Source organism: Paroedura picta, chromosome 2, assembly GCF_049243985.1.
Source record: "Paroedura picta isolate Pp20150507F chromosome 2, Ppicta_v3.0, whole genome shotgun sequence".
Lineage (NCBI taxonomy): Eukaryota > Metazoa > Chordata > Lepidosauria > Squamata > Gekkonidae > Paroedura > Paroedura picta.
The window spans coordinates 35016655-35042700 of record NC_135370.1 but is presented as its reverse complement, the minus strand read 5'-3'; the positions used below and the strand labels follow the sequence as shown (position 1 = coordinate 35042700).

Here is a 26046-nt window from a genome sequence, read left to right as displayed (position 1 = left end):
CGTTTGGTCCCTCCGATTCCCAGGCTGAGCAACTGCGAGCCGCGCGCAGCGCGGCTCGCAGTTGCTCCCGGTCTGACGCTGCGGGAGGCGCGAAGCGCCTCGCGCAGCGTCAGACCGCCGCCCGAGGGAACCCCCCTTTCAAAACCCCTTTTTATAAAGGGGCTTTGAAACTAGTATATATATATTTTGAATAAATACATCTATTGGTAGCCGGGGTTCTTGGTATTTGTCTGGGCATGATCTTTTGTTAATTTCGAGTTCTTGGATGACTAATTGCTTGCATTCATTATAGAGACTGACCATTCCAAGCTGCTGTCCTGGAAGCTTTGCAGAACTGATGCACCAGTGTTGGGAAGCAGACCCTAAGGTATTTATTCGGATGAAACATGTTCATTATCGACAACGTTTTGTTGTTGCACGTGTTAATTCTGTTGTGTTAGAGTTTTACTGCTGCAGGTAGTTAAAGTACAAACTTCAAGCTGTTACAAGGTCAGTCTTAAGTAAAATTTGAATTACAGAAGATGGCAGATAAAAATTCAGCAAGATCAGTGCTTCGACATCAGACAGGCTTCTATTATGTAGCCCTCATCACGTCCTCGGATAGTTGGATCTCCTAGAGTAGCCTTTCACAACTTTTTGACCAAAGAGAAACCCCTGAAACATTTATCAGGCATCAAGAAACCTGAGAAGTGGTGTGATCGTGTGGAATATGGTTGGGAAGCATAGCTGTGTACACACCCACCTGGGGCCCCTCCCCTTGCCACCCTCTTCAGGCTCATCATTGGCCCTTAGGGTAGGGGGGGCAGGTTGACATGACCATATATGGTTATATCACCCCATAAATATTTAACACATTTTAAAAATTAATTAACTCGCACCCATTTGGGAAACCCTTCCAGGGCCATCAGGAAACCTCAGGGTTTCACGAAACCCTGGTTGAGAACTCCTGTCCTAGAGGAGCCCGAGTTTCATTGGTTACCGAGTCATCTGTATAGAAATTGAATGTCAACATTTGTGCCATTTGTGGTTGACTGCTAGCCCATCAGACTGCAGATTATATATTCTGAAACTGATCATTGGCAGATATTTGGCATATGTTATAGTGCATTGCTCATAAGAGGTAGTCGCCAGGGCTTCCCTTTTCTCACCAGACATTCTGTGTTCTGAATTGCATAATGAATAGTGAGGGCTATCATCCTCCTATATCAGAACAAAGAGAATGCAAGAAGAAGAAGAGGTGTTTTTTTAATACCCCAAAAGAGTCCCAAAGCGGTTTACAAATACATTTCTCTTCCTTTCCCCATAACAGGCACCCTATGTGGTAGGTGGGGCTGAGAGAGCTATGAGAGTGACCTGGTCTGCAAGAAGAGCTCTAAGAGAACTGTGAACTTGGAAGTTTTTAAGCAGATGCTAGATAGCCATCTGACAGAAATTCTGAATCTGTGAATTTAGGCAGGTTGTAAGTGGGTGGGCAGAAGGGATTGTGTCTGAGCTTGGCTCTTGTGCCCCTTTCTTGCATGCCCAAGGAAATTCCGATAGCCACTTTGGGGTAGGGAGGCAAATTTCTTCCAGGCCAGACTGGCCAGGGATTCTGTTTTTTTTTTAGAGGGGGCATCATCTGGGCATAGAATTGGGCTCACTGTGGGTGGGCAGGTCATTGTGACTTTCCTACATTCTACAGGGTGTTGGACTACATGACCTTGGAGGTCACTTCCAACTCTATGATTCTAGTCTGATTCATGTCCATTATTGGATCTCCCCAGCAGTTTTAACAGTTTGTTACAATTTGTGTGTGATCACCTACCAGGATCATCCAGGTAGAGGATTCGTTGTTTCCAAGCTGGCCCAGTTTTTCCTGCGTAAACTGAATGAATCTCTCCAAATTATTAACCCTGTGTAATTATGGGAACCCATCTTTTTTTATTTCCAAGTTTAGTAACAGCTGCCCTTAGCTTATGGAGTATAAACATTTAACATAAACAGCACTGGAGTACAGATTAGTTTCAATAGTGTGACTGCGTGTGCGTTCCTGTGCCTGCGTGTGTAGTTGGAGGGTTTAAATCTCTTCTGCCCATGAAGCCCTTCCCTACTTCAAGGGTTCACATGACTGCACTTTTCTTCTTAAAAATATCGGAGCTCTTCTTTAAAAAATCAAGGAGCTCAGAGTACCTTGTCTAGTTTGTCCCCAAATGTTTGGAATTCTTTTTTTCTGTTCCATACGTTTTTGGCATACTTGGTAGGTTAATATTCCATCTTGTTGCAGTTAGATTGAATGGGGAAAGATGGGCTGTTCCTCTGCTTAGTGCCAAGAAAGTCAAAGTCATTTCATCATTGTTAACCAAACATAACAAATAAGCATTTTGCTTTCCTTTAATGTTAGTTAAGGAAGCAAAGCACTGTTCTTTAGTCAGGTCAAGTGAGGAGGGGAGGGGGATAATCACATCCTTCTTGACATCACTGAGAGATTTGTGTCAGCTCAGATTCCCCCCCCCCCAATAAACTGTCTAATTAAATATGCTTAGATAGGATTGATGCATTATCTTGTGGCAGAGGAGATTCATGAGCTCCTTCACAGATTGTTTCTCCCCACAAGAGTATGTGGGGAGGCCTCAGAAATCTTACATTTCCAGAGCATGCTCTCTTAGTCACTCCTATTAATTAATTGATTGATTGATTGATTGATTTGATTTATAGACCACCCTCTCCAATTAGGCTCGGACCGATGTACAGCAATTGTAACATAAAATTCTGATTAAAACAATACAAACATAGAACAATATCCTAAGTGCTCCATTTATATTCCCTTCTTGGGTCTTGTTTCCATTCCTATCTTCTCTGCGGCTAATATTTGTGATAAAAACTGGAAGGAGGGGGGGACCCCTTGATTTTATTTACTTGCCCCGGCCTGAATAGTGCCGTGTTGCAGGCCCTGTGAAACTTTAATAGTTTCACCAGTCTCCAAGCTTCTGCCAGCAGCATATTCCACCAAGCATTTGTATATTGTTAGTTGGTTTGTTTATATGATTTATATCCCACCACACCCATACAACAGCTCAAGGTGGGTCACAAGGTCCTCATTAAAAATCCCATTAAAACCCCCATTAAAAGGACATACTGATACAATATAAAATACACAGTAAACAGGTGATAGATAAAACAAGCCCCACGCCCAAGACTGATACCTGCTATTGGGGAGGAGAGAGGGCCTAGCTGGCCACGCCCAGGTGCTAACACCAGCTTCTCTGAACCTTACTGAAGCGGCTCATTTATTTTTAAATGAAATAATCCTAGTTGTTCCCACATTGATAAAGATCAACACCATCAGTCCATTCCCTCAACATCTTTGAATTAAGGCTTAGACTGTGGATCGGCCAGAATGTGGATCTGTGGCTTTCTATTGTAAAGCTAAAGAAGCCAAACGTGATACATAGTTGTGTGGGAGAGAGAATTTTGGTGGAAACCGATTTACTCATTGTACGGTTCTGGAGATATAAATACAGAAAAGGGATATCGTATTGGCCCTATGTGGATCAATGCACCTTCACTTATATTGAACCTCATTTGCCTTTTGCTGTGCGTTCACCCCGTTTGGAGATCTTCATAAGCCTCTAGTAATTTCATCCTCTTAAGTAATTTTGGTCATCCTCAGCTTAATTGCACCCTAATTTTAGTTTCCTGTTCTTCAGTAAAAAGGTAAAGGTATCCCCTGTGCAAGCACCGAGTCATGTCTGACCCTTGGGGTGATGCCCTCTAGCGTTTTCATGGCAGACTCAATACGGGGTGGTTTGCCAGTGCCTTCCCCAGTCATTACCGTTTACCCCCCATCAAGCTGGGTACTCATTTTACCGACCTCGGAAGGATGGAAGGCTGAGTCAACCTTGAGCCGGCTGCTGGGATTGAACTCCCAGCCTCATGGGCAGGCAGCTTCAAACAGCATTTCTGCTGCCTTACCACCCTGCGCCACAAGAGGCAGGGACTGGTAAATGTTCCTTATTTCTTTTCATATTGATTGATGAACAGTGTTGTCAACATTGTCCATTCTTCATTTGTCACTGGTAGTTTTGTCACTGTAGTTTTGTAGGTGTGTTTGTCCTGTGTACACATTGTTTGGTTTTAAGGTGTTACTTGTGTGACAGTTATATATACAGTGTATACTGCACAATAAGGGATGGATCCAAAATACAGAGCAGGACATTTCCGAGCTCCCTCCACAGTTCGCTGCACCCTCCCCAAATGTTCTTCCCAGGATTCAAGGGAACCCCCTTCCTCGCCCAGCAATAATGCTGGATTCATTGTGACTATATAGATTGGGAGGGGTTAATCAGTAATAATTCCCCCCAAATACAGTCACACGTATCAGTTGCAGTACCCTTTTGCCAGTGGAAAACAAATGTTTGTCCAACCCAAAATATATGCTTAATGCATAATCATCACTGACACACAGTGAAAAATGCATATTGTTTACAGAAAGATTTGAATGCCAACTAATAGAACGTGGCACAAAAATATAGAAACTTCAATTTGTGTAAGGTAGAAGCAAAACTGAAACGGGAATTATTAATTTGGAAACTCCACTTTTTGAAATTAATTTGAAAACTCCACTTTTTGAAATTAATTTGAAAACTCCACTTTTTGAAATTAATTTGAAAACTCCACTTTCCATCCGTGGTCCAAAGATTTCAGGGATCACATACATAGTCCTCCCCTTCTACCTTTCATCTTCAGGATTCAGTAAAGCCAAGAGAGAGAAATTGGCCTGACTCATCTTGTAAGTTGAATGATAGAATGCCTTTTACCTTGGGGGTTATTGAATGTCCCATTTGGTTGATTGTAGTGACTCACAGCATGTAACCTGCCTTGAGTCCCTATGAAAAAGTTGAACTATAAATAAAGAAGCAAATAAAAATAAAGTTGAACTTGGATCCCATATAGTTGTAACCAGAGACGGACGAGAAAACCTGACCTATTATTCGGAGGCAAATCCTATTTGCGAATAACTTTCCATGCAGCCAGCCACACAATAACTGCAGTGAAAATTCCATTGAAATTACAGAAACGAATTTACTAGCTGCAAGCTTTACTGGACCAAACATAAATCCCTTGCAGCGGCCGTCGAATCACTAGGTGCCACTGTGGGTGCAAAGGCATTCAGGTTTTGTTTTTTTTCCCCCCATACCCTCATTCACATTCATTACTGTGGAGTGGTAGCCGGTCATTACCCACGTGGGATCCACGGGGAGGCCTGAACCACTGAAGCAAGCCATTAGGACTCTCCATTAGGAATCAATTATGGAATTATATCAACAGGTGGAAATAACATAGTGCCAAGCGTGCACCTGCTGCCATGCTGTTCTTTTGCGCCAAACTGATGCGTAGTAAACTACATGGCATGTCCTGAAATGTGGGTTTTTGCTGAAGTCGTTGGAGGAAATATTTGCGTGTGAGTACTGGGGCGGTGCATATGGCAGCGGGTGAGGGGGGGAGAGTATCTGCTCAGTAGCTGCCTTAGAATCCCGTGGAGATGGACCGAGAAACAGCAGACATACACACACACATACAAAAAAGCCCTTCAGCAAATCGTTGAATAGTACAGTTGCTGCACAGAAGAGCACTTGTCTCTTCTTCTTCTTCTTTTTTTTTTTTTGTTACGCATTTGACACTTTTTATGTTGCTTGACATTTGAAATAAAGAAATTGTCTCGCTCTTATAATGCGAAAATCACTTGGATCTGCCTGGGAGAGACACCTCAGCATTGTTCCTAATTGTTTTTGTGCACCCAAATTAAAATGCACGTTTTAATTGCTGCATCCGTAATTTTAGCAGAAATGGTATAATTACAGACGTGACGCCAAGAAGAATATGCATCATCCCTTTATTATGTATCTACGTTTTGGTTTGAACCTTTTGTCTCAACCTTGTCTGGGGTCTGTCAAACAGACTATTGGAGTCAATGCTCTTTTCGAAAAACATTTTAACTATGACTCTCCCCCCCCCCGAAATTTTCAACAATTATCCCATTCTCCCCCCTCCCTGCATAACAAAGAGAGCTTTAAAGATAGAAGGAAATGCAAGGAAGTTATGACTGCTTTGGCTAAGCTAATTTTTGCCTTGTAATAATCAGGGTTTCATGAGTTGTTTGCAGCACAGTGTTGCCGCTTTATTGCCAGTCCATTGGCTGGCCTTAGTTGTCTTGCAATCAAAATTCTAGTATTGGTCTTAAAAGAAGAAAGAGAGAGAGAGATGTCAGCAAACCCAAATCGATGCTGTTTAAATAGCTCAGCTAGTTTTGGGTTTTGTTCTTGGTTTTTTTTGTTTTTTTTTTAAGAAAACTATATTTGGACCTGGCAAGAATTTGTCATCTATATAAAATTGAAATGTTGTGAACAATTACGGAAGCTTTTTGACAAAACAAAATCAGAGTCCCGTGGCACTAAGACCAACAAAGATTTATTCAAGGTGTGAGCTTTCAATGCTAAGCTCATACCCTGAATAAATTTTTGTTGGTCTTAAAGGTGCTACTGGACTCTGATGTTGTTTTGTTGTGCTGCTCCAGACCAACACGGCTACCCAAAGGAAGCTTTTCAGTAACTCGTGGATTAAGTTGTTTGTTTGTTTGTTTGTTTGTTTGTTTGTTTACAGGACCACTTTAAAAATCTCTAGACTCTCACCACTGCTCTTAGCATTTGTGTAGGTTAATTGCAATCGAGAGATGATTTCAGATGGGTAACTATGTTAATCTTTAGTAGTGAAATAAACAGTTATTCCTGAAAGATTTAAGCTTTTGTGAGTTGGAGCTCACTTCTTCAGATGCATGAAGGGGTTCATTCATCAAGCAGATGCATTTATATTGAAAGAGGCAAACTAGATAATTTGTGGCTGGCTCCACCCCCTGAGGCAGCCATTTTGTGGAGGCATCATCAGAGCCTGGAATCATGTCTAGTTTATAAATTTTTAGGATGAGGGAAGAGCTAAAGCAAATTTATTTCTCCCCATTCACCCACATCTATTATTTACTCATGCTGCCTTTCCAAATGCCTGCCTAGTTCACAAAGTAAAACATGATAAAATCATGAAAATAATTAAGGCTAAAAAACCATTAAAAATCTATTCAAATGGTAGCCATGTTGGTCTGAAGTAGCACAATAAATTCAGAGTCCAGTAGCACCTTTAAGACCAACAAAGATTTAATCAAGGCGTGAGCTTTCAAGTGCTGAGGAAGAGTTCTTGCACTCGAAAACTCACGCCTTGAATAAATCTTTGTTGGTCTTAAAGGTGCTACTGGACTCTGAATTTATTAAACCATTAAAAACCTAAGGATGAAATGTTGTAAACAGAAAGTATAAGTTTGCCAAGTTGCCACTGAAGGTAGTAAAGAAGTTTTTATGCCTTCTTTCTGCTCCCTGAAACTGAGAATTACAAAGTAATGCAGTCCAGAACAGAGCTACACTTTTTAAAAATCTCTTGAATGGGTTAAAAAGGTAAAGGTATCCCCTGTGCAAGCACCGGGACATGTCTGACCCTTGGGGTGATGCCCTCTAGCGTTTTCATGGCAGACTCAATACAGGGTGGATTTGCCAGTGCCTTCCCCAGTCATTACCGTTTTACCCCCCAGCAAGCTGGGTACTCATTTTACCGACCTCGGAAGGATGGAAGGCTGAGTCAACCTTGAGCCGGCTGCTGGAATTGAACTCCCATGGGCAGAGCTTCAGACAGCATGTCTGCTGCCTTACTACCCTGCGCCACAAGAGGCTCTTCTTGAATGGGTTAGGATGGTATAATTCTGTTTAGGATCACACTGTAAGGGTCCTTCCCATTATCACGTTGTTGATGAAGAGTGAAGCTACAAATAGCAGATCTGTCCAGGTCAACTGTTTTGCTATGCTATAAGTTTGTAACACTTTGGGGGGGGAATTAAAACATTTTTTTTAAATGCACTGATAAATTTATTAATGTAAAAATTATTATTTCTTTCCTGACTTGTATACCTAATAATTATCTAGACAGCAACCCCGGTATGTGTTTTCAGCTTTGTATTTGCAGTTTCCCTTGGAGAATTCTGTTAATATTGTGATATTACAAATCATTGTGAGAACGCCTTATAAAAGTGCATACCTTCCTCCCCCCTTTATTCTTCAGAAAAGACCGTCGTTCAAGCAGATTATTTCAATCTTGGACTCCATGTCCAATGATAGCAACCTTCCAGACCAATGTAACTCATTCCTGCATAACAAGGCGGAGTGGCGGTAAGTCTTTCTGCTTGTTGCATAGATCTGAGAAAAAAGATCTGAGAAAAAAGATCTGAGAAAAAAGAAAATGTTTGGTGAAGAACTTGCTTAAATGCTTGTGAGCGACCAGTCACTCTGCACACAAAAGTGCCCCCCCCCGCCCCCAGCGCTTCCATAATCACTTTTCCTTTCCCTTTAAAGCAGGGGTCCCCAGCCTTTTTGAGCAGCTTTGGAATTCTGACACGTTGTGGTGGGCTCAGCTACAAAATCACTCTTGTTGCTTACCTTCCGTCAAACAATGAAGATCCACGTGCTGATCTGATGGATGGCAGCTGCTGCCAAAGCAGTGTTTTGCCACAAATTACATCTCTAGTGGGCAATCGGAAGCCTTATTTGGCAATAGCTCCACTTGGCCCCGCCTACTTTCTAAAGAATCTTGGTGGACACCCAGGTCCCCTGGTGTCTAGGGGCACCACACTGAAGACCTCTGCTTTAAAGGTACCGCGGCGGCGTCTCTCCACTTCCGTGCAGAGGAGAAGGAAGCATGTACAGATGCACTTTTGCTTACGGTGGGGGGACACACACACAAGAACACAAGCACAGCTTCCCATCAGCCTTTTCACCTTCCCCTCCTCCTCCATGCTCTGGAATGGAAAGGAACATGCTGCTGATTCTTTTCTCTAGCATTAGAATTGCTGTTTGCCTGTCCCACGGGAAACACGTAACTGTGTATTTCCCCCCAAAGGGCAAGTTACAGTGTAGGCAATGGGGTTGCTGTGGGGCAACTGCAGAGGGAAAGTGTCCCTCCCCAAGTGCAGTAGACCTAGTCTGGAGCTCTGTCATTCAAGCTGCCGTTTTGTGACTGGCTTCATCCACTGAGCTGCTTTTTGGTGACCTGTAGCTTCCAAGGCTCTATTAAAAATATTAAGTTTCTCCCAGACCCGTAAAGTCTGCCCTGCCTGTGTCTAGGCCCCTGACATTCGGGAAGAACGTTTCTTTTGACCTCCAGTGTTGTGCATGGCTAATGAGATCAGAACTAAATGCTAAGCTTTGGAAGCAAATGTAGCTTCCCTGAGCTGCCAATCGTTTTCCTGATATAGGCTAGATATCAGGAAAAAAATTTTCACAGTCAGAGTAGTTCAGCAATGGAATAGGCTGCCTAAGGAGGTGGTGAGCTCCCCCTCACTGGCAGTTTCGAAGCAAGGGTTGGATACACACTTTTCTTGGATGCTTTAGGATGCTTAGGGCTGATCCTGCGTTGAGCAGGGGGTTGGCCTAGATGGCCTGTATGGCCCCTTCCAACTCTATGATTCTGTGATTCATCGCTGGTATAATAGCTCAAGTGTTTATTGAGAAGTTGGTGCTCAGAGGCAATCTTGGTAACATAAAAGTTTGCATTTGTTTTGGAAGTGCTCACCCAGTTGCACATGTGTACTCCTGCTGGGCTGTTCTCCCTCTCATAGCAGCTACTAGACTGGTGAGCCTAAGCAAAGTCCACCGCAGAGCAGGCATAAACTGCAAAATATTATCTATTTACCAGTGGGTACCAGCCTGTGTGCTGCCAGGTCCTGGTGAGTGCAGGTACGGATGCCAGTGTGCAAGGTGATATTGATCTGAAATGCGTTGAGTCTTGCCTTTTAATATCCTTCACTGACCACATTCGCAAGGACTTCGTACCAGCCTGCAAGGGTTTCTGACTCTCACATTGGCAGATGCTCATTCTCTGCCATATATTTCCAAAATGTAAAACAGCCCGGCTTAGTTTGTTTTAGAGGCAGAGGATGGTAACCAGCCAATCTTTGCAGTAGTCTAAATTAAGAATCTTTGGCCATTAGCCATGTAGATGGGGGGGGGGAGATACAGTTTAGTTACATGCCAGTCTCCCTTCAAAGAAGCCAAAGGGCAAGAGAAACAACTAAGAAAAGTATGGGTTTCAAAGTTATTACGAATTGTTTTAAGTAAAGATAAATAGGGTTTATCCAAACAAACTTTCCTGAACACAAGAGGATTTCTGAAGAGCAGTGATAAGGAGAGAATTTTATTGCATGGGTGGAAAAAGTGAGCACATGGTAGGAAGTTGGAGCCAGGTCACATGACGCGAATATAAATAGCTCGTTTTAGCACTGACATTCTTCCACTGACTCAGCAGAGCATATAACTGACTATAGTACCGAAGAGGATATTGCATTGCGCCATCTCCTGATTAAAACCGAGAACTGCACCCGAGAGGGCTGAAATTTGATACAAAGGAACAAAGAAATCAAAAGTTTAAAATTTTTGAAAAAGTATAGCATTCAAATCAAACCTTTTATCGAACTTTCCAAGCTGAAATTGTGCATCCTTTGTACCAGGGATATGCTTGCAATAGATTGCTAAAGTCTTAAGAACATCACAAAAACTCTGCTGGATCATATATGCAGTCCAACACAGAGAGATCCACCAGCTTCCTAAGGAAACCCACAAGCTGGGCAAGAAGACAGTTGCTTTCCCCCTGCTGTTCTCCTCCAACAATTGATATTCGCAGGCAGTTTATGTCTTAATATTAAAGTTTCACTTAGCCTGTTGCTGTTATCCTCTTTGCGTTTGTCTGAATTTGAATGGAACTTGGAAATAAACCAGCACTTGCACAAACGTTTCAGGAAGGCCTTATATGTGCCATATGGCTGGCTCCAGTAATAAACAAGTTTCTGCAGCCCCCCCCCCCAAGAAAATACAGCTTCCACGGCCCTGTGAAGAGCACACTGAAATAGTCTAGACAAAGTTAGGCATGGCAGAAGAGGGATTAATTATTTTCCCCTCCCACTGTACCCCTCCTGCCCTGCCCCAGATTCTGTCCTCGAGGGTTTCTTGCCCCCCTCAAGAAGAATTTCAGGGGGCTCAGTGTACTTCAAGTTAGGGGTGAGGAGGTAGGAAAGTCATGTTCCATTCTCTCCATGCTTCTGGTGATTGCTGGGTTCTAGCTTACGAGCTTTAAGCAACCAGCTTCTTTTTTTTTTAATGGAAGATTTTGGTGTTTAGGCTACCTGAAAGCAACTTAAGCCTTTGGGGGAAGTAGGGGGAGGTTGACAGCTTGATCCTATAAGCTTCAGCATCAAGAAATGAATGTGGTGAATGTCCCAATATCTACTTGTAGTGTAGTAATGTCTCAGACAGTGGTGTTATATGGTCAACCTGAAGTAGACCATTGCTGTGTATAGCAGTATGAGCTGTTAAACCATGACCGCCGCCAGTTCTAGAAGCAGAGAAGCGGCATAACACAAAGCCATGGCTTTTGACACAGCTTGGTCAGAAGAAAGGATATGGTGACCAGCTGAGGACAAAACCCTGAATTTTAGGTCTTGCTACAAGTTCTCTCTGCAGGACATTGTTGAGATTTGAGAGGAGAAATCTTCAGCCCAATGTATCAGTATCAGTATCAATATTCTTTATTACGGTCATAGACCAGCAAAGTCAAAACAATTTCACAGTTACATAAATAATACGGCTAAAACACAGTTTTACTCATAAAATAGCATTATGTTAAACACTTAGACCAATGGTATTATACTAAAAAAATTGGGAACAGCATTCTTGGGATGTTTTTTTTAAATTTGTATAATGCTCCTCTCAGACTTATTTATTATATTTATATACCGCCCTCCCCGGAGGCTCAGGGTAGTAAACATCATAATCAAGATACAATTCATTACAGTATCAAATCCATAAATTAAATTGCACTAGCTATCTGCACCATTGATATATAGTTTTTGGCACGGTTGGTATACAACAAAGAGGAGTCGGAAAGAGGAAGACCCGGTGGTTGGTCTAGTTATAGCCCCCAGTTGGCCTCAACCTTGGGATGGCGGCTTGTATTTGAGTTTCTCTGACATGGATTTAAACAAGCACATTGCTCTCAGTCCCTGCGACCTCATTTGACCCCCCCCCCCAAGAAGATTGTGGGTTGATAGGTTAGAGGGGCAAAGGGACAAAATTGAACTGTTTCCTCAGTGGACAAGATTGAGCTTTTTCGCCCCCTAGTGGTCTTCCTCACTCCATCCCCCAGTTCATGAAGGTGCCACAGTTGTCTTTACGCGGGTCAAAAGGGGGAAGGGTGCAAGGACAGAGAGACAAGGAGGAAAACGTTGTATTCTGTGCAAAGAATGGTTAGATACATGCCATAGTTTAGATTTAGATTGCAAGTAATATTTAAGTTTGATAAGAGATCCTCTGTCACAAATCTAAAATATTACATTTTCATGACTGTCAGTCTCTCCAATGTGGCTCAATCAGTCCGTCTGCTTTAAAATGAAAGAAACAAGCTTCTTTCATTCCAAAAAAGGAATAATTGCTATCAAGTCATATTGCTATGTGTTCTGGTTGCATTTACCTATTTAGAATTACTCTCTTGGCTCCTCATATGATTTATTTTAATTTGTACCTTGCCTGCCTATCACCAAGGGATACAGGGCAGCTTCCAGCACTAGCATTCCACATGTAAAACAAAAACAATAAGACATTCTTCTTTAAAAAAAAACAACAACCCCCAAATCCCCGCAATGTTTATTTTTGTTTACTCAAATCCCTGTCTTGAATAGGAAAGCTTAATTTATTTTGCTTTCATTCTCTAGGACATTGCTGTGTCATTTAACAGGGACACGATATAAAAGTACAAATATTAATTAGTCAGCTTTCCGTCTTTATCATTGGAAGCCGTTATACGTTGACTGAGAAAATAGAGCGAGTCGGGTCAAGGAAAAACAAGCAAGGGATATTAATTTGCAAGATCACTGAAATAAACAGTACACATGACCATTAATGTTGTATGCAAATAGCTAAACTTATGGAGTAACAGAATCATTAACTGGGCAATGTACAGGAGCCTTCGTTTTAATTACATTGTTTTATTATACAATTTTTTTTTTTAGAATGCAGCTGTTTTTCAGAGTCTGACCTTTTATTATACAGAAGTTTTTGCCTAATGAAGGGAGATAATTACAGTACGTACCCAGTATGAGTTTGACATATAGAAAGCTGTTGTTACCAAGACTTTGCTAGGGCAGAAATTTATTTAAATGGAGGCAGCATTATTTTAAAGCGATTTTTAAATGGGTAAATACATACAAGTAACACAAATAAAGACGACTAGTGTGTTGCTGGATTCGATCCTGCAAATAGCAAGGGGAACTGGTGCAAGAGAAATTCCTTGGCAACTTTTCTGTAGCCTTTAGCGCAGTGGTTTTCAACCTCCCCTTTAATACAGTTCCTCATGTTGTGGTGACCCCCAGCCATAAAATTATGAGTGTTCTTTCACAGAAATTAAACCGAAACTGACCAATGGCCTGAAGATCCAATGTTCATGATTGTATATAATTTTTTTTTCTGGGGTTTCTCAGTTCAGTTCTGCCTCTTGTCCCACCATGCCGATCTCGCCCTTTTCTGCTGCTCCAGACTGATGAACGCTCTATCTCGATCTACCCCGCAATGCTGTTGTGTGGATGATGCCCCCCTGGCCAAGCTGCTTGCCCTGCCATGACCCTGTGAAAGGGTTGTTCGATCACCAAAGGGGTCCCAACCCCCCAGGTTGAGGTCCACTGCTTTAGCGGGAGACGTGGGAAACTGAACCACGGATCTTCTGCATGCGTACCGGGTGCCCAATCCCCGAGATGTGACCCTTTCCTTCTGTGCCCCAGTTATCCTAAGGATCAGGAGACCCTTGTGAACAAATTGCCAAATAGCGTGGGAACTGTAACATGGAGCAGGAATCAAGAACACTCTTCCTGAAGTGCACTGAATGGTAAATGTTATGATTCAAAAAATGGCAGTGGAATTCCTGCCCCAATGCACTCAGTTTCTGAAAATCTGGAAAGCTTAATCTGTACATGCTGCGAAATTGTTACACCAAAATAGGTCAGTTTGGTGATACTTCGATGAATTCTGCAAAATGACGTAAGTTTCCCCATATATAATTTGTCCATCAGGGGCTGAATTCTGTCACCTCAGAATACAGTCTCTGTGGGCATAGACCTTACTGGGATGTTTCAAAAGCCACGCAACTGCTACCACCATGCGTGACTTTCCTGCTTGTCAGCATAATATCCCCGTATGGATTGAGCCGAGCATCTGCTGTTGTGTCATTATCGCACAGTGTTCCCTGCCGTAGACTTGCATTATCGGCAGTCGGCTGTGTCACGTCTTGTGTTTTCCCAGACAGCACAAAAGAAGAAAAGTCAAGGAAACATGGAACCGTGGAGGCTTCATGGCCCTCGTAATGTTTAGTTAGGTCCTTATTGAATCATGGTGGAGTGCATGACACATTGTTAAATACGCTGCTTTATTTTACTTGGCAACACTGGAATTCAGCTAATGGGGCCTATTGCGCATCCGGCACCTTTGACATTTCTTGCCAGAGTGGTTCCTGTTGACAGTCGCGGGTCATCCGGATGTCAGGCGTATAATTCAGGCACAACGTGAGCTTGGCAGTGGATTGACGTTGAGTCATGATACTTTTCTTCAGGCGTCCTTTCTTCCCAAGCAATAGAGAGATTGAGGCAAACAATTCTTGCGGCCTGAGGGTCCAAAGAGAGACAGGGAGGCCTTAGCGTTAAAAACCATCAGCAGGGCTCCTTATTCAAGAATAGCAACGAATCCTACTTGCACATGACAATATGTGGGACAGTTAAATTGACATTTTGAAACAATATTACGAAGTAGTTCTGTTTTTCTCCCCTCGTTTCCTTATGAAGGAAATCATGTCATGTGAAAGCCCAAGGCTGGAGAAATCTCCTTTAAAGCTCTGCTTAAATCCTTGACTTGTTCGTTCCTAAATGGCTACCAGTTGCTATAACATTATTATAAAAGGTTTTTTTTAAATTTTAAAACAAAACAAAACATACTGCCATTCTGGCCTTGCCAGGGATGTCAGAATGACTTTACTACATAATGCCCTTCAGAAACAGAGTTGAAAAAATCTCCATGGAAACTTCTGTTCACTGTAGAGATGGCAGTGATGATCCTATAAGCGGGAGAAGGCTTCTGTTTGTGACTCAGGTCATGGAAGGGAATAGGATGCACTGCTCTGCTTCCCAGTTGACAGAGGGTTGTACACATTGGATTAGGTAGAGATCAATACACTAAGCCCATAGTTCCGTTATCAGTTGTATCACTTTAGGGCAGCCTTTTTTAACCTTTTGACCACAGAGGAACTCCAGAAATATTTTTTCCGGCTTTGAGGAACCCCAGAAGTGGTGACATTCCGCTTCAGAGAAGTGGGTGTGAAAGTAGGCGGTGGGAGCCAACCAACGTTTCTATAGTGGAGAAAGAGACTAGACTTATAGAGCAACAGAGGAAGTGGGCTCCAGTGTCGTCTAGTGATGTCAGCAGCCATTTGAATTTCTGGGAAAGGCCACAAAACCCCTGGGGATCTACCATGTAAACCCAGGTTTTCCTGGAACCCTGGTTGGGAATTCATGCTTTAGTGGAATGGTTTCAGGACTACAGGGCTTTCAGTGAATTGTGAGTGATTTGTTCTTGTGTTAGCCCAGTCTTTCGACATATTCACCTGGAAGTGAGTCCCACTGATTTCAGTTGATCTTGGCGGTAGTGGACATTGCCATCGAGTTGCAGCTGACTTATGGCATCCCTGTATGGTTTTAAGGCAAGGGACAAACAGAGGTGGTTTCCCATTGTGTGCTTCTGTATAGTAACCCTTGACTTCCTTGGTAGCATCTCTGACTTCCCATTCAAGTACTTACTAGGGCTAATCCTGTTTCACTTCCGAGATCTGACAAGATGGAGTTAACCTGGGCCAACCAGACCAGGGACAATTGTTCCTAAATAAATCTCATTAAGACTTGAATAGGTAAAACTATATATGAGTTAGTAGCTAAAGTAACTAAACCAATCTATGTACCATAGACCAGTGGTCCCCAACCTTTTTATCACCGGGGACCGGTCAACGCTTGACAATTTTACTGAGGCCCGGGGGGGGGGTAGTCTTTTGCCGAGGGACGCTGCCGCCTGAGCCCCTGCTCCGCTTGCTTTCCTGCCGGTGTCCCGACTTCCCACCGTCCGCTGGGGGCGCTGCCAGCAACAGCTGCGCAGTGCCATACCGAGGGGGAGCCCCAGCCATGGCAGCCGCAGGAGAGCACCAAAGGTGAACCAGTGGCAGAGTGGCAGGGCAGCCTCCGAGGCAGCAGCCGGGGAGGAGGAGCCGTGGCCCGGTACCAACTGATCCATGGACCGGTATTAGTTCTCGGACCGGCGGTTGAGGACCACTTCCATAGACACACAGAGATTTGCCTCCAGATTCTTCCACACACTTCCTATTTCCCATCACTAGTCAACAAATGAGCTGGTAGAATAGACTGCAACTGTAGGTATAAGATGCCACTTTTGAATACTCTGTTTTTTTTTTAAATAAATCTTGCTGCAGATAAAAAACAGCACAGCAAGCAAAGAGGTTCTGGGTTTTTAATGATTGCTGTCTCCGTGTGTAAAGTGTCATTAAGTTGCAGCCAATGCTTGGTGACCCCCAGCATGGGGCTTTCAGAGCAAGTGAGAAGCAGCAGTGGTTTGCTTTTGCCCTTCCCTGCCCTTCCTTGGTGGTCTCTCGTCCAAATACTGACCCAGTTGGGGTGAGGTTGAGCTATACAATATGATTCTACAGCCCATTTATAATGTCGCAGAGTATTAAAAAATAGTTTCTCCCACCTGTATTTTGAATGGCATATCCCATTCCTACTCTCATTCTCTTCCATGTGCATATTGAGCCCAATTAATTATACTTATTGTAGAAGAAGAAGAACAAGAAGGCCAGGGATTTAACTTTTTGGTTATCAAGGTGATCATTTTTAAGATTTTTGTATGGTACGTACGTGTTCTGTTGTGTGTGTGTGGTTCAAAAAGGCCCTCTCCTCATGGTAATTAAATGTCCTGCTTGAGTTACCATTGTACTTTACACCCTTTCACATTTAATTAATATTCATGTGGAAAATTTTATGAACAATTTGTACTTGTCAGGAGGAGACGCGACTTAACAAATTGTCTCTCTGCAGATGTGAAATAGAGGCCACCTTAGAGAGGCTAAAGAAACTGGAACGTGACTTGAGCTGTAAGGAGCAGGAGTTGAAAGAACGAGAGAGGCGTTTGAGGATGTGGGAGCAGAAACTAACCGAACAATCCAACACACCTGTAAGTACCTATGAACTTACTCTGTAATCATTCATTAATCTCAGGAGCATCTGAAATTCCATCAGAGGCCAGAATCCAAAGAACTACTTTTTAGACCTGTCCAGTGGAGGTGGTGGTGGCGGCGGAAAGTGCCAGCAAGTCACAGCTGACTTATGGAGACCCCGTAAGGCTGTGGTAGCCAAACTATGGCTCTCCAGATGTCCTGGACTACAATTCCGATGGATGCGGAGAGCCACAGTTCAGCCATCCCAGCTATAGGGTCTTCAAGGTAGGCTATCAAGCAGGGGTGGTTTGCCATTACCTGCCTCTGTATAGCGACCTTGGACCCTTAGTGGTTGCCCATCCAAATACTAACCAGGGTTGGACCCTACTTGGTGTAGTGGTCAAGAAAGGCCATTTTAGTGTAGTGGATAACAGTGATGGCTTCTAATCTGGTGAGCCAGGTTTGATTATCTGCTCCTCCACATGCATCCAGCTGGGTGACCTTGGGCTTGCCACAGCACTGAGAAAGCTGTTCTGACTGAGCAGTAATATCAGGGCTCTCTCAGCCTCACCCACCTCACAGGGTGTCTGTTGTGGGGAAAGGAAAGGTAGTTGTAAGCTGCTTTGAGATTCCTTCTGGTAGAGAAAGCGGCATTCTACTACTTAGCGGCATTCTACTACCAACTCTTCTACTACTTAGCTTCTAAGATCTGATGAGATCAGACTAGCTTGGGTCATCCAGGTCAGAGCATATTCAGAGTATTGTGATTTATTCAGTGGGATTTTATTTATTTTGGATTTTGGTGTACTTGTTACATCACATCCATCTTTTGAAATTGCCTTTTGGGCGCAGAAGTAGTTTGTCATACAGCCTGTTGCAACCACTGTATGCTGACTGCAGCTGTATATCCCCTTGGGGTATGTGTAAGTAATCACAGCGACAACGCCACAAAAAGGACCCATCAATCATTTGTCATAGCTTCTGGAATGCCATAAGCTACGAGTAGCATTTGTTAAGACAACCTTACTCACTGTTAAGAGATTATTTCACAAAATCAAAGTTGGTTTTGAAAACACTAAAATTGCTGTCCCTTGAAAAAGCTAAAGAGAATTATTGGGAATTATTGAATATCAAAGAATAAAGAACAATGGAAGTTTGAAGACTCCATAGAAGTCTACTCTGTATATTTAATTCGCCATATTGGCATCCCAGTGCCTCATAACTTGCTCTGTGTTTGGTCCTTCACTGGGTCCTACCCCCTCCCATTTTATTTTTGCTTATGCCCCTTGAGTCAGCACTTGGAGTTGGTATGAAATCTGTCAGAGGTCTTTCGAGTGTGAATTCTCTGTGCAGAAAAGGAAGGAGTTGAGGTAAAAAGATGTTATAAATCTTCCCAATGTGCATTTTCCGTGCCGTTGACTTGAACAGAGTTAACAGTCAGCAAGTCTTAAGAATCCTGGACTCCTGCTTTTAAGAAAGCCTGTGGGGTGTTTGTGTAAAATTATGTAAATGTATATATAATTTATAAATAATGATAATAAAAAATAAATAACGATGGCTGATCATCCATGTACTCCTTCCCTCCCCCTAAACATTTTTTGGCTACTGACCTGATCTAGATTGTCCAGGCTGATCTTTTCATATCTTGAAAGCTAATCAGGATCATCCCTAATTAGTATGTGGCTTGGAAACCACCAAGATAACCCAAGGCCACTACACAAAGGCAGGCAATGGCAAAGCATCCCTGAACCTCTATTGCCTTGAAGATTTTAGTCGGCGGTGACTCAATGGCTCATTCTGCCACCAGCCAATTATCAGAGTTCTTTGGATTCTTGCCTTACTGTATAAATCTGTGGGTATAGCTAATAAAGGCCCCTCCCCTTCCCACCCCCTCCAGGCCAATCATTGGCCATTTTGGGAGGGTTAGTGTGGGTCAACATGATCATATATGGTCATATCACCCAATAAATGTTTAACAAATTAAAAAAATATATCAAGAACTAATTAACTCCCACCCGTTCGGGAAACGCCTCAAGAAAGCCCAGAGTTTCACAAAACCCTGGCTGAGAAATCCTGCTTTAGCTACAAAGATTAGACAAGGCACAAGGATAAAAGTGGATGACCTAGAATTTAAAATGAAAAATTACACGCTCAGTGTGGTTTTAACAGTTTTAGATCCACAAAAATCATTATAAAGTATGTAGTGGAACATACTGAAGAATCTGGATCCGTTTCAAGATATAAAATTAACGGGAACAAGACAAAAATAATAATGAAATTCTTAGTGCAGCAAGAAGGGATTTTATAGAGGAAAGAATTAATTCTATTAATTATCTGGGGGTAAGTGTGACTGGACGAAACTCTGATACAAGCAGAGTTATCTAGATGGAAAAAATTAAAAATTCCGTGGCCAGGTAGAATTTCTGCAATCAAAATGAATGTATTACCCAAATTAGTTTTTTTATTCCAAATGATGATAATGATACTTAAAAGGATATTGAGAGAGTGGCAGAGACCGAGCTTTCTTCCTTTGGTAACAAAATGCTGAATCGTTGCCATTTAGTCAGACTTCTGTTACTGATTGTGCATCTGTCCCACTCTTTCTTCAAGAATTACATAGCTAAATGGAGGAAAGCTTGGGAGCTCCAGGTAGGACCACACCCAGGTTGTGATCTGCTTAGCTTTCAAAATGCATCAGCATTATGTGTCTTTATGCTGTTCTGTGGGTTCTTCATTTCCAGAAACAGTTCTGAAAGATAGCCTGGAAGTTTTCCACCAGCAAATGCACCCAGATTTGGGGCCAGTTGCACCTAAGAAACCAGCAAGAATTTAGCTGTTCTTGCTGCAGACTAACACGACTACCCTCTCTTTCTAAACAGTGCAGTTCCATTGTTATTGGTTGGCATTGTGAAGAGGGCGGACCCCTAGTCTGGACCAGGGATCTCTGCCAGTGATAACTGACAGGGACAACACTGGGAACACAGTGGCTTAGATCCTGTAGAGGTTTTCTTGGGCAGAGGGATTTGCACTTGTGGAGAGCAACTTTTTTGCCTTTTGCCCCCCACCCTTACCACAATCTTGTTCCTGGGGGACAGCCCCCCCCCCCCGGGATGGGGCATCTCGGGCTGCTGAAGGAAAACAGAGGTGAGAAAATTGCACTCTGCAAAAGCAGATCTGCCCACCAACAAGGATCTAAACCAGTAAAAACTAGAGCCAGCACATATGTAGGAGAGGCAACTAGCTGGTGGTTATATGCAGAGTGTAGTTAAGAAATCGATTTGTTCGTTTTCTTATTGAAAGAAGGGGGGGGAGAAAAGCTAAGTCACATTTTCTGTGTAATTGTGACTGTCTTCTTTAGAAGAAGTCCCCTCTTGATTTTCTTGGCCGTGTGTTTCTAACCAAACAGATTACCTTAGCATTTGTGCCTGCCAGATGCAAGGTAAAATGCAAATCTTACGACTTGCATTAGCATTCGACTTCGGCCCAAACGATTGGCTAATTGCCTTTGCTCTCCCCCCGTTAAAAAGAATTTGAAATTGCGACATCCGTTTCGAAACGTACGAGTCATTATTGTATTTGTTTCAGTACCCGGACCTTTTCTGATTTCCTTTTGAAATATACACTAAAATGACTTTTAAAAAATATATATATATAAGTAATGATTCTAGTCTGTTCACTGTTTTGCAGGGTGGCGGGAGTTTTTTTTTTTTCTTTTCTTTTTTTGCACCTTCTTTTCTGAGGCACAGTTTAATGGCATCTCCGTGAATGACACGGCGTGCGTCTTCCAGCTGTGAACCTGTAGTAGAGTATAATAATGAAGCACAAGTGTTTCCCATAAGCGAGGTGCTCTGTGTTCCCAGTAGGTAGCTGCTAGGCTCCCTTTAATGTCTGCAAAGATCCAGTAGCTGAGATACGGGCCTTCACCTACATGCTGCACAGCATGAAACGCAGTTCTAATGAGCCGATCTTTTCCACAAGCGAGGCCAGGAATATATTTTTTTTTCTGTGCTTGCTTATGGCTTGTCCTTTTCACTGGCTGGCTTTGCTGGGGGAAGGTGTTTGTGCTACGGTCTATTGTGCTTAGCATAAACTTCCTCTCTGTTGCGTTAAGAGAATCCAGCTGCACCTTTTACTTTTATTTTATTTTTTTTAGGGAGCATGAGCTTTCTCTAGGACTTTAGCCGTATTCTCCCGTTGCAAGCCAATGCATACCATCAAAAGAGAAGGTTAAAATGAGGCGGAAAACAGAGGAGGATATATAAATATATATATATATATATATTAAAGTTTTTACATGAATGGCTGAAAGAGCTTCCGTCACGTTTTTGAATAATGAAAGAAGTCTTGCTGTTGCCTGCATGGTTTTTCTTTTACGGTGTTGTTTTGTTTTGGTTGCTCTGTGTGAAAGTGGCTTCAGATCTCACACGTAAACAAAACAAATCCTCGATTCACGGCGACAAAGATGCCTGTGGGCGAGAAGTCTTGTTCATAAATGTTGGAGTAAATATGAAGATGAATGAATGAATATGCTGATATTGGGGGATTCTTCTTTTTCCTATGAGACGTCTTTTGTGAACTTCGTATGATTGAAGGTAGTAAAAGATAGTTTTGAAGTAAAGGTCTCAGGGCCCACCTGGAGAAACAACCATAAAAGTTGCTGGCTTACAGTGAAGAGGGAGTAAGGCAGCTTTTTTCAACCTTTACACCAGTCTTCCCCAACCCCCGGGCCGTGGACCGGTACCATGCCGTAGAGCCCTCGGTACTGGGCTGGGGCAGGGGGGAGGGCGGCATGGGCGCTGGCACGCCGTTGGGCATGCCTCCCTTCCCTCCCCCCCCCCCTCCGCAGTGTGGCACTTACTGTGCCGGGAGCGATCGGTCCGTGACCCGGGGGTTGGGGAAGACTGCTTTAGACCATGGAGGAGCCCCTCCATGCTTCAAGGAGTCCTGGAAGTGAGGTCAACCTGCCATACCCCCTGTCTTACACCCCAGGAAGTGACATCCACTTTAACAGTCATGATTGAAGAGGACGAGGGAAGGGAGACAGGAGGCAGTTTAATGCAGGAATAGACGTGCAGGCTCTGGCTCCTCCCAGGCACAGAAACCATGGGAAAAATCACGCTTGGGGCAGAGGAGCAAAGGAAGCAGCTGATTTCCCAGCTTGTGGTCAAGTTCATTAAGGCAGGAGTGGAAAGACTGCAGACCCCCTCTGGAGCTCCCATGGAACCCTGGTTGGGAATCCCTGGGCTGAAACGATCCCCTCCTCTCTTGTCTACAAGTGGATCTCTGCTAAGAGGAGGGACAATTTAGTCTCCTTATCCCTCCTCACTCTAGCCCTTGCTCAAGCCACATGGCTGTTGCTCCAAATAGATTCCACAGCTCCAGGAATGACCTTTCCAATGGTTGGAAAGGCCTATGGGAAAGCAGAAGAATGTGGGATGACTCTTGTATGCCTTCGGTGCTCAATGAGTCAGATACAAGTCAGTAAAAATGGAAGAAACATTGTGAACATGGGCTCTGGGATTACTTTAGCATAGATTAATAAACACAGCAAAACCATTTTTAGTGTCACATGAACCAATTTTCTTTTCTATCCAGATGAGATTGGTTTGCAGTCCTGGGCTTTTTCTGCACTGGGCTTTTTATGCCCTGTAACCCCAAATTCAAAAACTCATCTACACCTTATTCGATTTCCATTTTGATATTTAGTGCTTTAAATTTTCCCTCTGCAGCATATATAATTGATCATTGGTGATGCTACCTTTCCTCCATGATATCCAGGAGTGAATATAACTTGCTACATCTGAGAAAAGCACTCCAAAAGCCACAGTATTTCAAGTGTAGATATCAACGTTTTGCCAGATTCCTTCCCTTTCTCCGCACCTCCAACACTGACATAGTGCATAGTCTGTTGCTGATTGGTTAGGACGCCAATTCAAAGACTGCAAGAAAACTGGTTCCTGGTTGCCATTCCCTTGCAATATTTATTTTTGCTCTCTTTTTAAAAAGACTATGCTCCAAAAGCCCACACTTCTATGTGCTGAGATTTGCCTTTTGAATTGTCTTTCCCCCCTTGTTCTGCCCACCAGTCACTCAGGAAAAGAAAAATAAATAAGCAGCCTCGTGTTCCATTCCCCCACCCACCCTCGGCTTGCTTTGGCTGTAGAGGAGACAAAAGGCAGGAAATAAACCCTTCCCCAGCATAATCCTTCAATGCTGGCTGGAGCTTCATGTGACCACCCCTCCCCTCTCCCCTCTTAGCTTCCCCAATAAAGTGGGAAGGAGAGAGCAGCCAAACAATTACGTGTAGAAGGCAACTTCAGTTTCAATTTGGGAAAAAGGAAAGCGGAAGATCCGGGTTCAGATCAATCTGAATTCAGCAGGATCGACAATAGAGAGAAAAAAATTCAGGACAGAACCAGCCCAGATCTGGATTGGAGGGAGGGTGCAAGCCTCAGGGCTAACAGTGGTTGGTGCTCAAGTGGAAGCTACTCATTCATTGTGGTGCACAAATGGCAGGGGCACCCAAAGAAGCTTGAGGCGCATTCACAGAGAACCAGACCATGCTTTGGCATTGCACGTGGACTGAGTTTCCCTTTGTGGCAGTGAGCTCAATGCGACGTGGGGGAAAGGCTGCAATCAAATTGTACTTCTGCTTCAATGTGGCTGTCGGCGTTTCAATGGCAGTTTGGTAATTTTAGCTTTGGAACGTAGGCTAGCTCTGTGATCAGAGTGGGCAACCGTCTCTTATCTGAGGTGGGGGGGAAGAAGGAAGAGATTGCATTAATATGCCAAAATTAGTGCATAGAACTTATGTCAGGAATTGGAAGCAGATGGAGACACATGCTAAGCAGAGAGTTGTCAAGTCTAAGGGGCCTCCGCAGCAGCTGCACACAACACCTGCTCTGCCATTGTTCAAGCATTGTGGCGACATCGACATGGGAACTGAAAGGAGGACAATTTGAGCGGGTTTGGGGGTTAACTTATGGCAACTCTTCCTGGCTGGCCTGTGCAGAGAATGGCCACTGACAGTGGAACAATGTCAGAATTCCCCCCAACCCCCCCCCCCAGCCTGCTGCCAGCCGTTTGTGAAAGACACTGGCTTTTCCCTGACATTTGGCCCATGCACAAGCACACACACATATGCAGCCTTTAAAAGGCTTTAAAAGTTCCATGCAATACCTGAGTTGCAGAACAGTGTATTTCAAACACATGGCTTTGTGCATGGAGCAAACTCTCTTCAAATGTATTCTAAGCACGCTTTGGGATGTTTGTCACATATTTAGCCTATTGTAAATAATTACTCTGGAATCTGTCTATATAAGGAAAGCAGGCCTGGTCATCTAGTGCTGAGTGTCACATGGCTCCGTAGCAGCTCCCAATTCTATATCCATAAGTCCGTTTGTCATCCCCGGGGGTGCCATCAGCTGGAATTCCTTCCTGGCTTGTCCTTCGTGGGGGAATGCATCGGTGTCTGTCTTGAAAGTCCTTGAGTATAGTAAGAAATAGATTCCCCTAAAGTTTACCGTCTCACTTTATTTCCTTCCCCCTTGATTTTGTAACATTTCAAGTCTAATTATAGGGCATCAAAGGAGTCACTGCGTTTAAGGTGAGTTGAAAGGAGGTGGAGAAAATGTACCACAAAAGGAAGAAAAGACATTATAAGCCATTTACTGTTAGAGATACAATTCAAGTCCCTGGAACAATAACTTTTCATTGGTCCCCAGCATGGTGTCTTGTCTCGAAGCCTTCAGATAAAAAAATCTGTATACCTTTCCTGGAGCTTGGGTTGAACCCAAAGGTCATTTTCCTATAGACACAATGGAACTTTCCTGCTTCCCTGTCCTGCTGCAATCCATGGAAGCCCCCCCCCCCCCCGTGTTGGTCTCGGGGAAAGGAACCCCTCGGCAAAAATGGGTGGGTTGGGTAAAATCCTCTCCCACTGGCAGGAAGTGGCCTTTGGATTCAACCCTTTGGTTTTACCAGCTCTTTGTCTTCTCTCACTGTGTTTTGATCTTTTCCAAAGGATTTCTTTGTAAGCTATATATCATCAGTATAACTAGATTTTCAACATGGTGTTTAACTGTTTTTAACTAAATGTAGCCAAGTAATTTAATAAGACTGGCCTCTTTAATATGCATATTTAGATTGAATGAATAGGCAGGTTACATAAAGGAGTAAACAGTATAACTCAACCACTGGCCACTGAAAACTAGTTTTTGACGTGGCAGATGTATTACAGGAAACCTAGCTGAGAGATGGGACCTAGAATAACTGCGTGTTTGATACATATGTCCTAAAACATACTCTAGGTGGTTCTTCTGGGGGCGGAGGGTTTTGGCGGAATGGTCAAATGTACGGCTAAAATACCTTATTCAAGCAATAGCAAAAACTTTTGTTTTGATGAAATAAAAGATAAAAACGATTCCAAGTTGATCGGTTTCCTTGAGATAGCCCAGGCAAACCCGATGTCCTCAGATCTCAAAAACTAAGCAGGGTCAACCCTGGCTAGTATTTGGATGGGAGACCAACACTAGGGTCATGAAGCAGAGGCAGGTAATGGCAAACCACCTTCAAACATCTCTTGACTGGCTGCCAGCCAATCCTGGCTATGCTGTACACATGCCATATGATAAGAATAAATAATAATTCTTTGGTCTGGCCTGTAAACTT

The 26046-nt window shown here is 43.3% G+C and overlaps 1 protein-coding gene across 3 annotated transcripts in view; it reads left to right on the top strand.

The window, feature by feature from the left end:
• MAP3K20 (mitogen-activated protein kinase kinase kinase 20) overlaps positions 1 to 26046 on the top strand; it is a 146938-nt gene that overhangs the window by 85761 nt on the left and 35131 nt on the right. For all 3 annotated transcript variants that reach the window (XM_077319697.1, XM_077319696.1, XM_077319698.1), the window contains exons 9-11: positions 293 to 367; positions 8137 to 8243; positions 17258 to 17393. In XM_077319697.1, coding sequence (XP_077175812.1) covers positions 293 to 367; positions 8137 to 8243; positions 17258 to 17393 — 318 coding nt within the window. The remainder of the gene's footprint in view (positions 1 to 292; positions 368 to 8136; positions 8244 to 17257; positions 17394 to 26046) is intronic.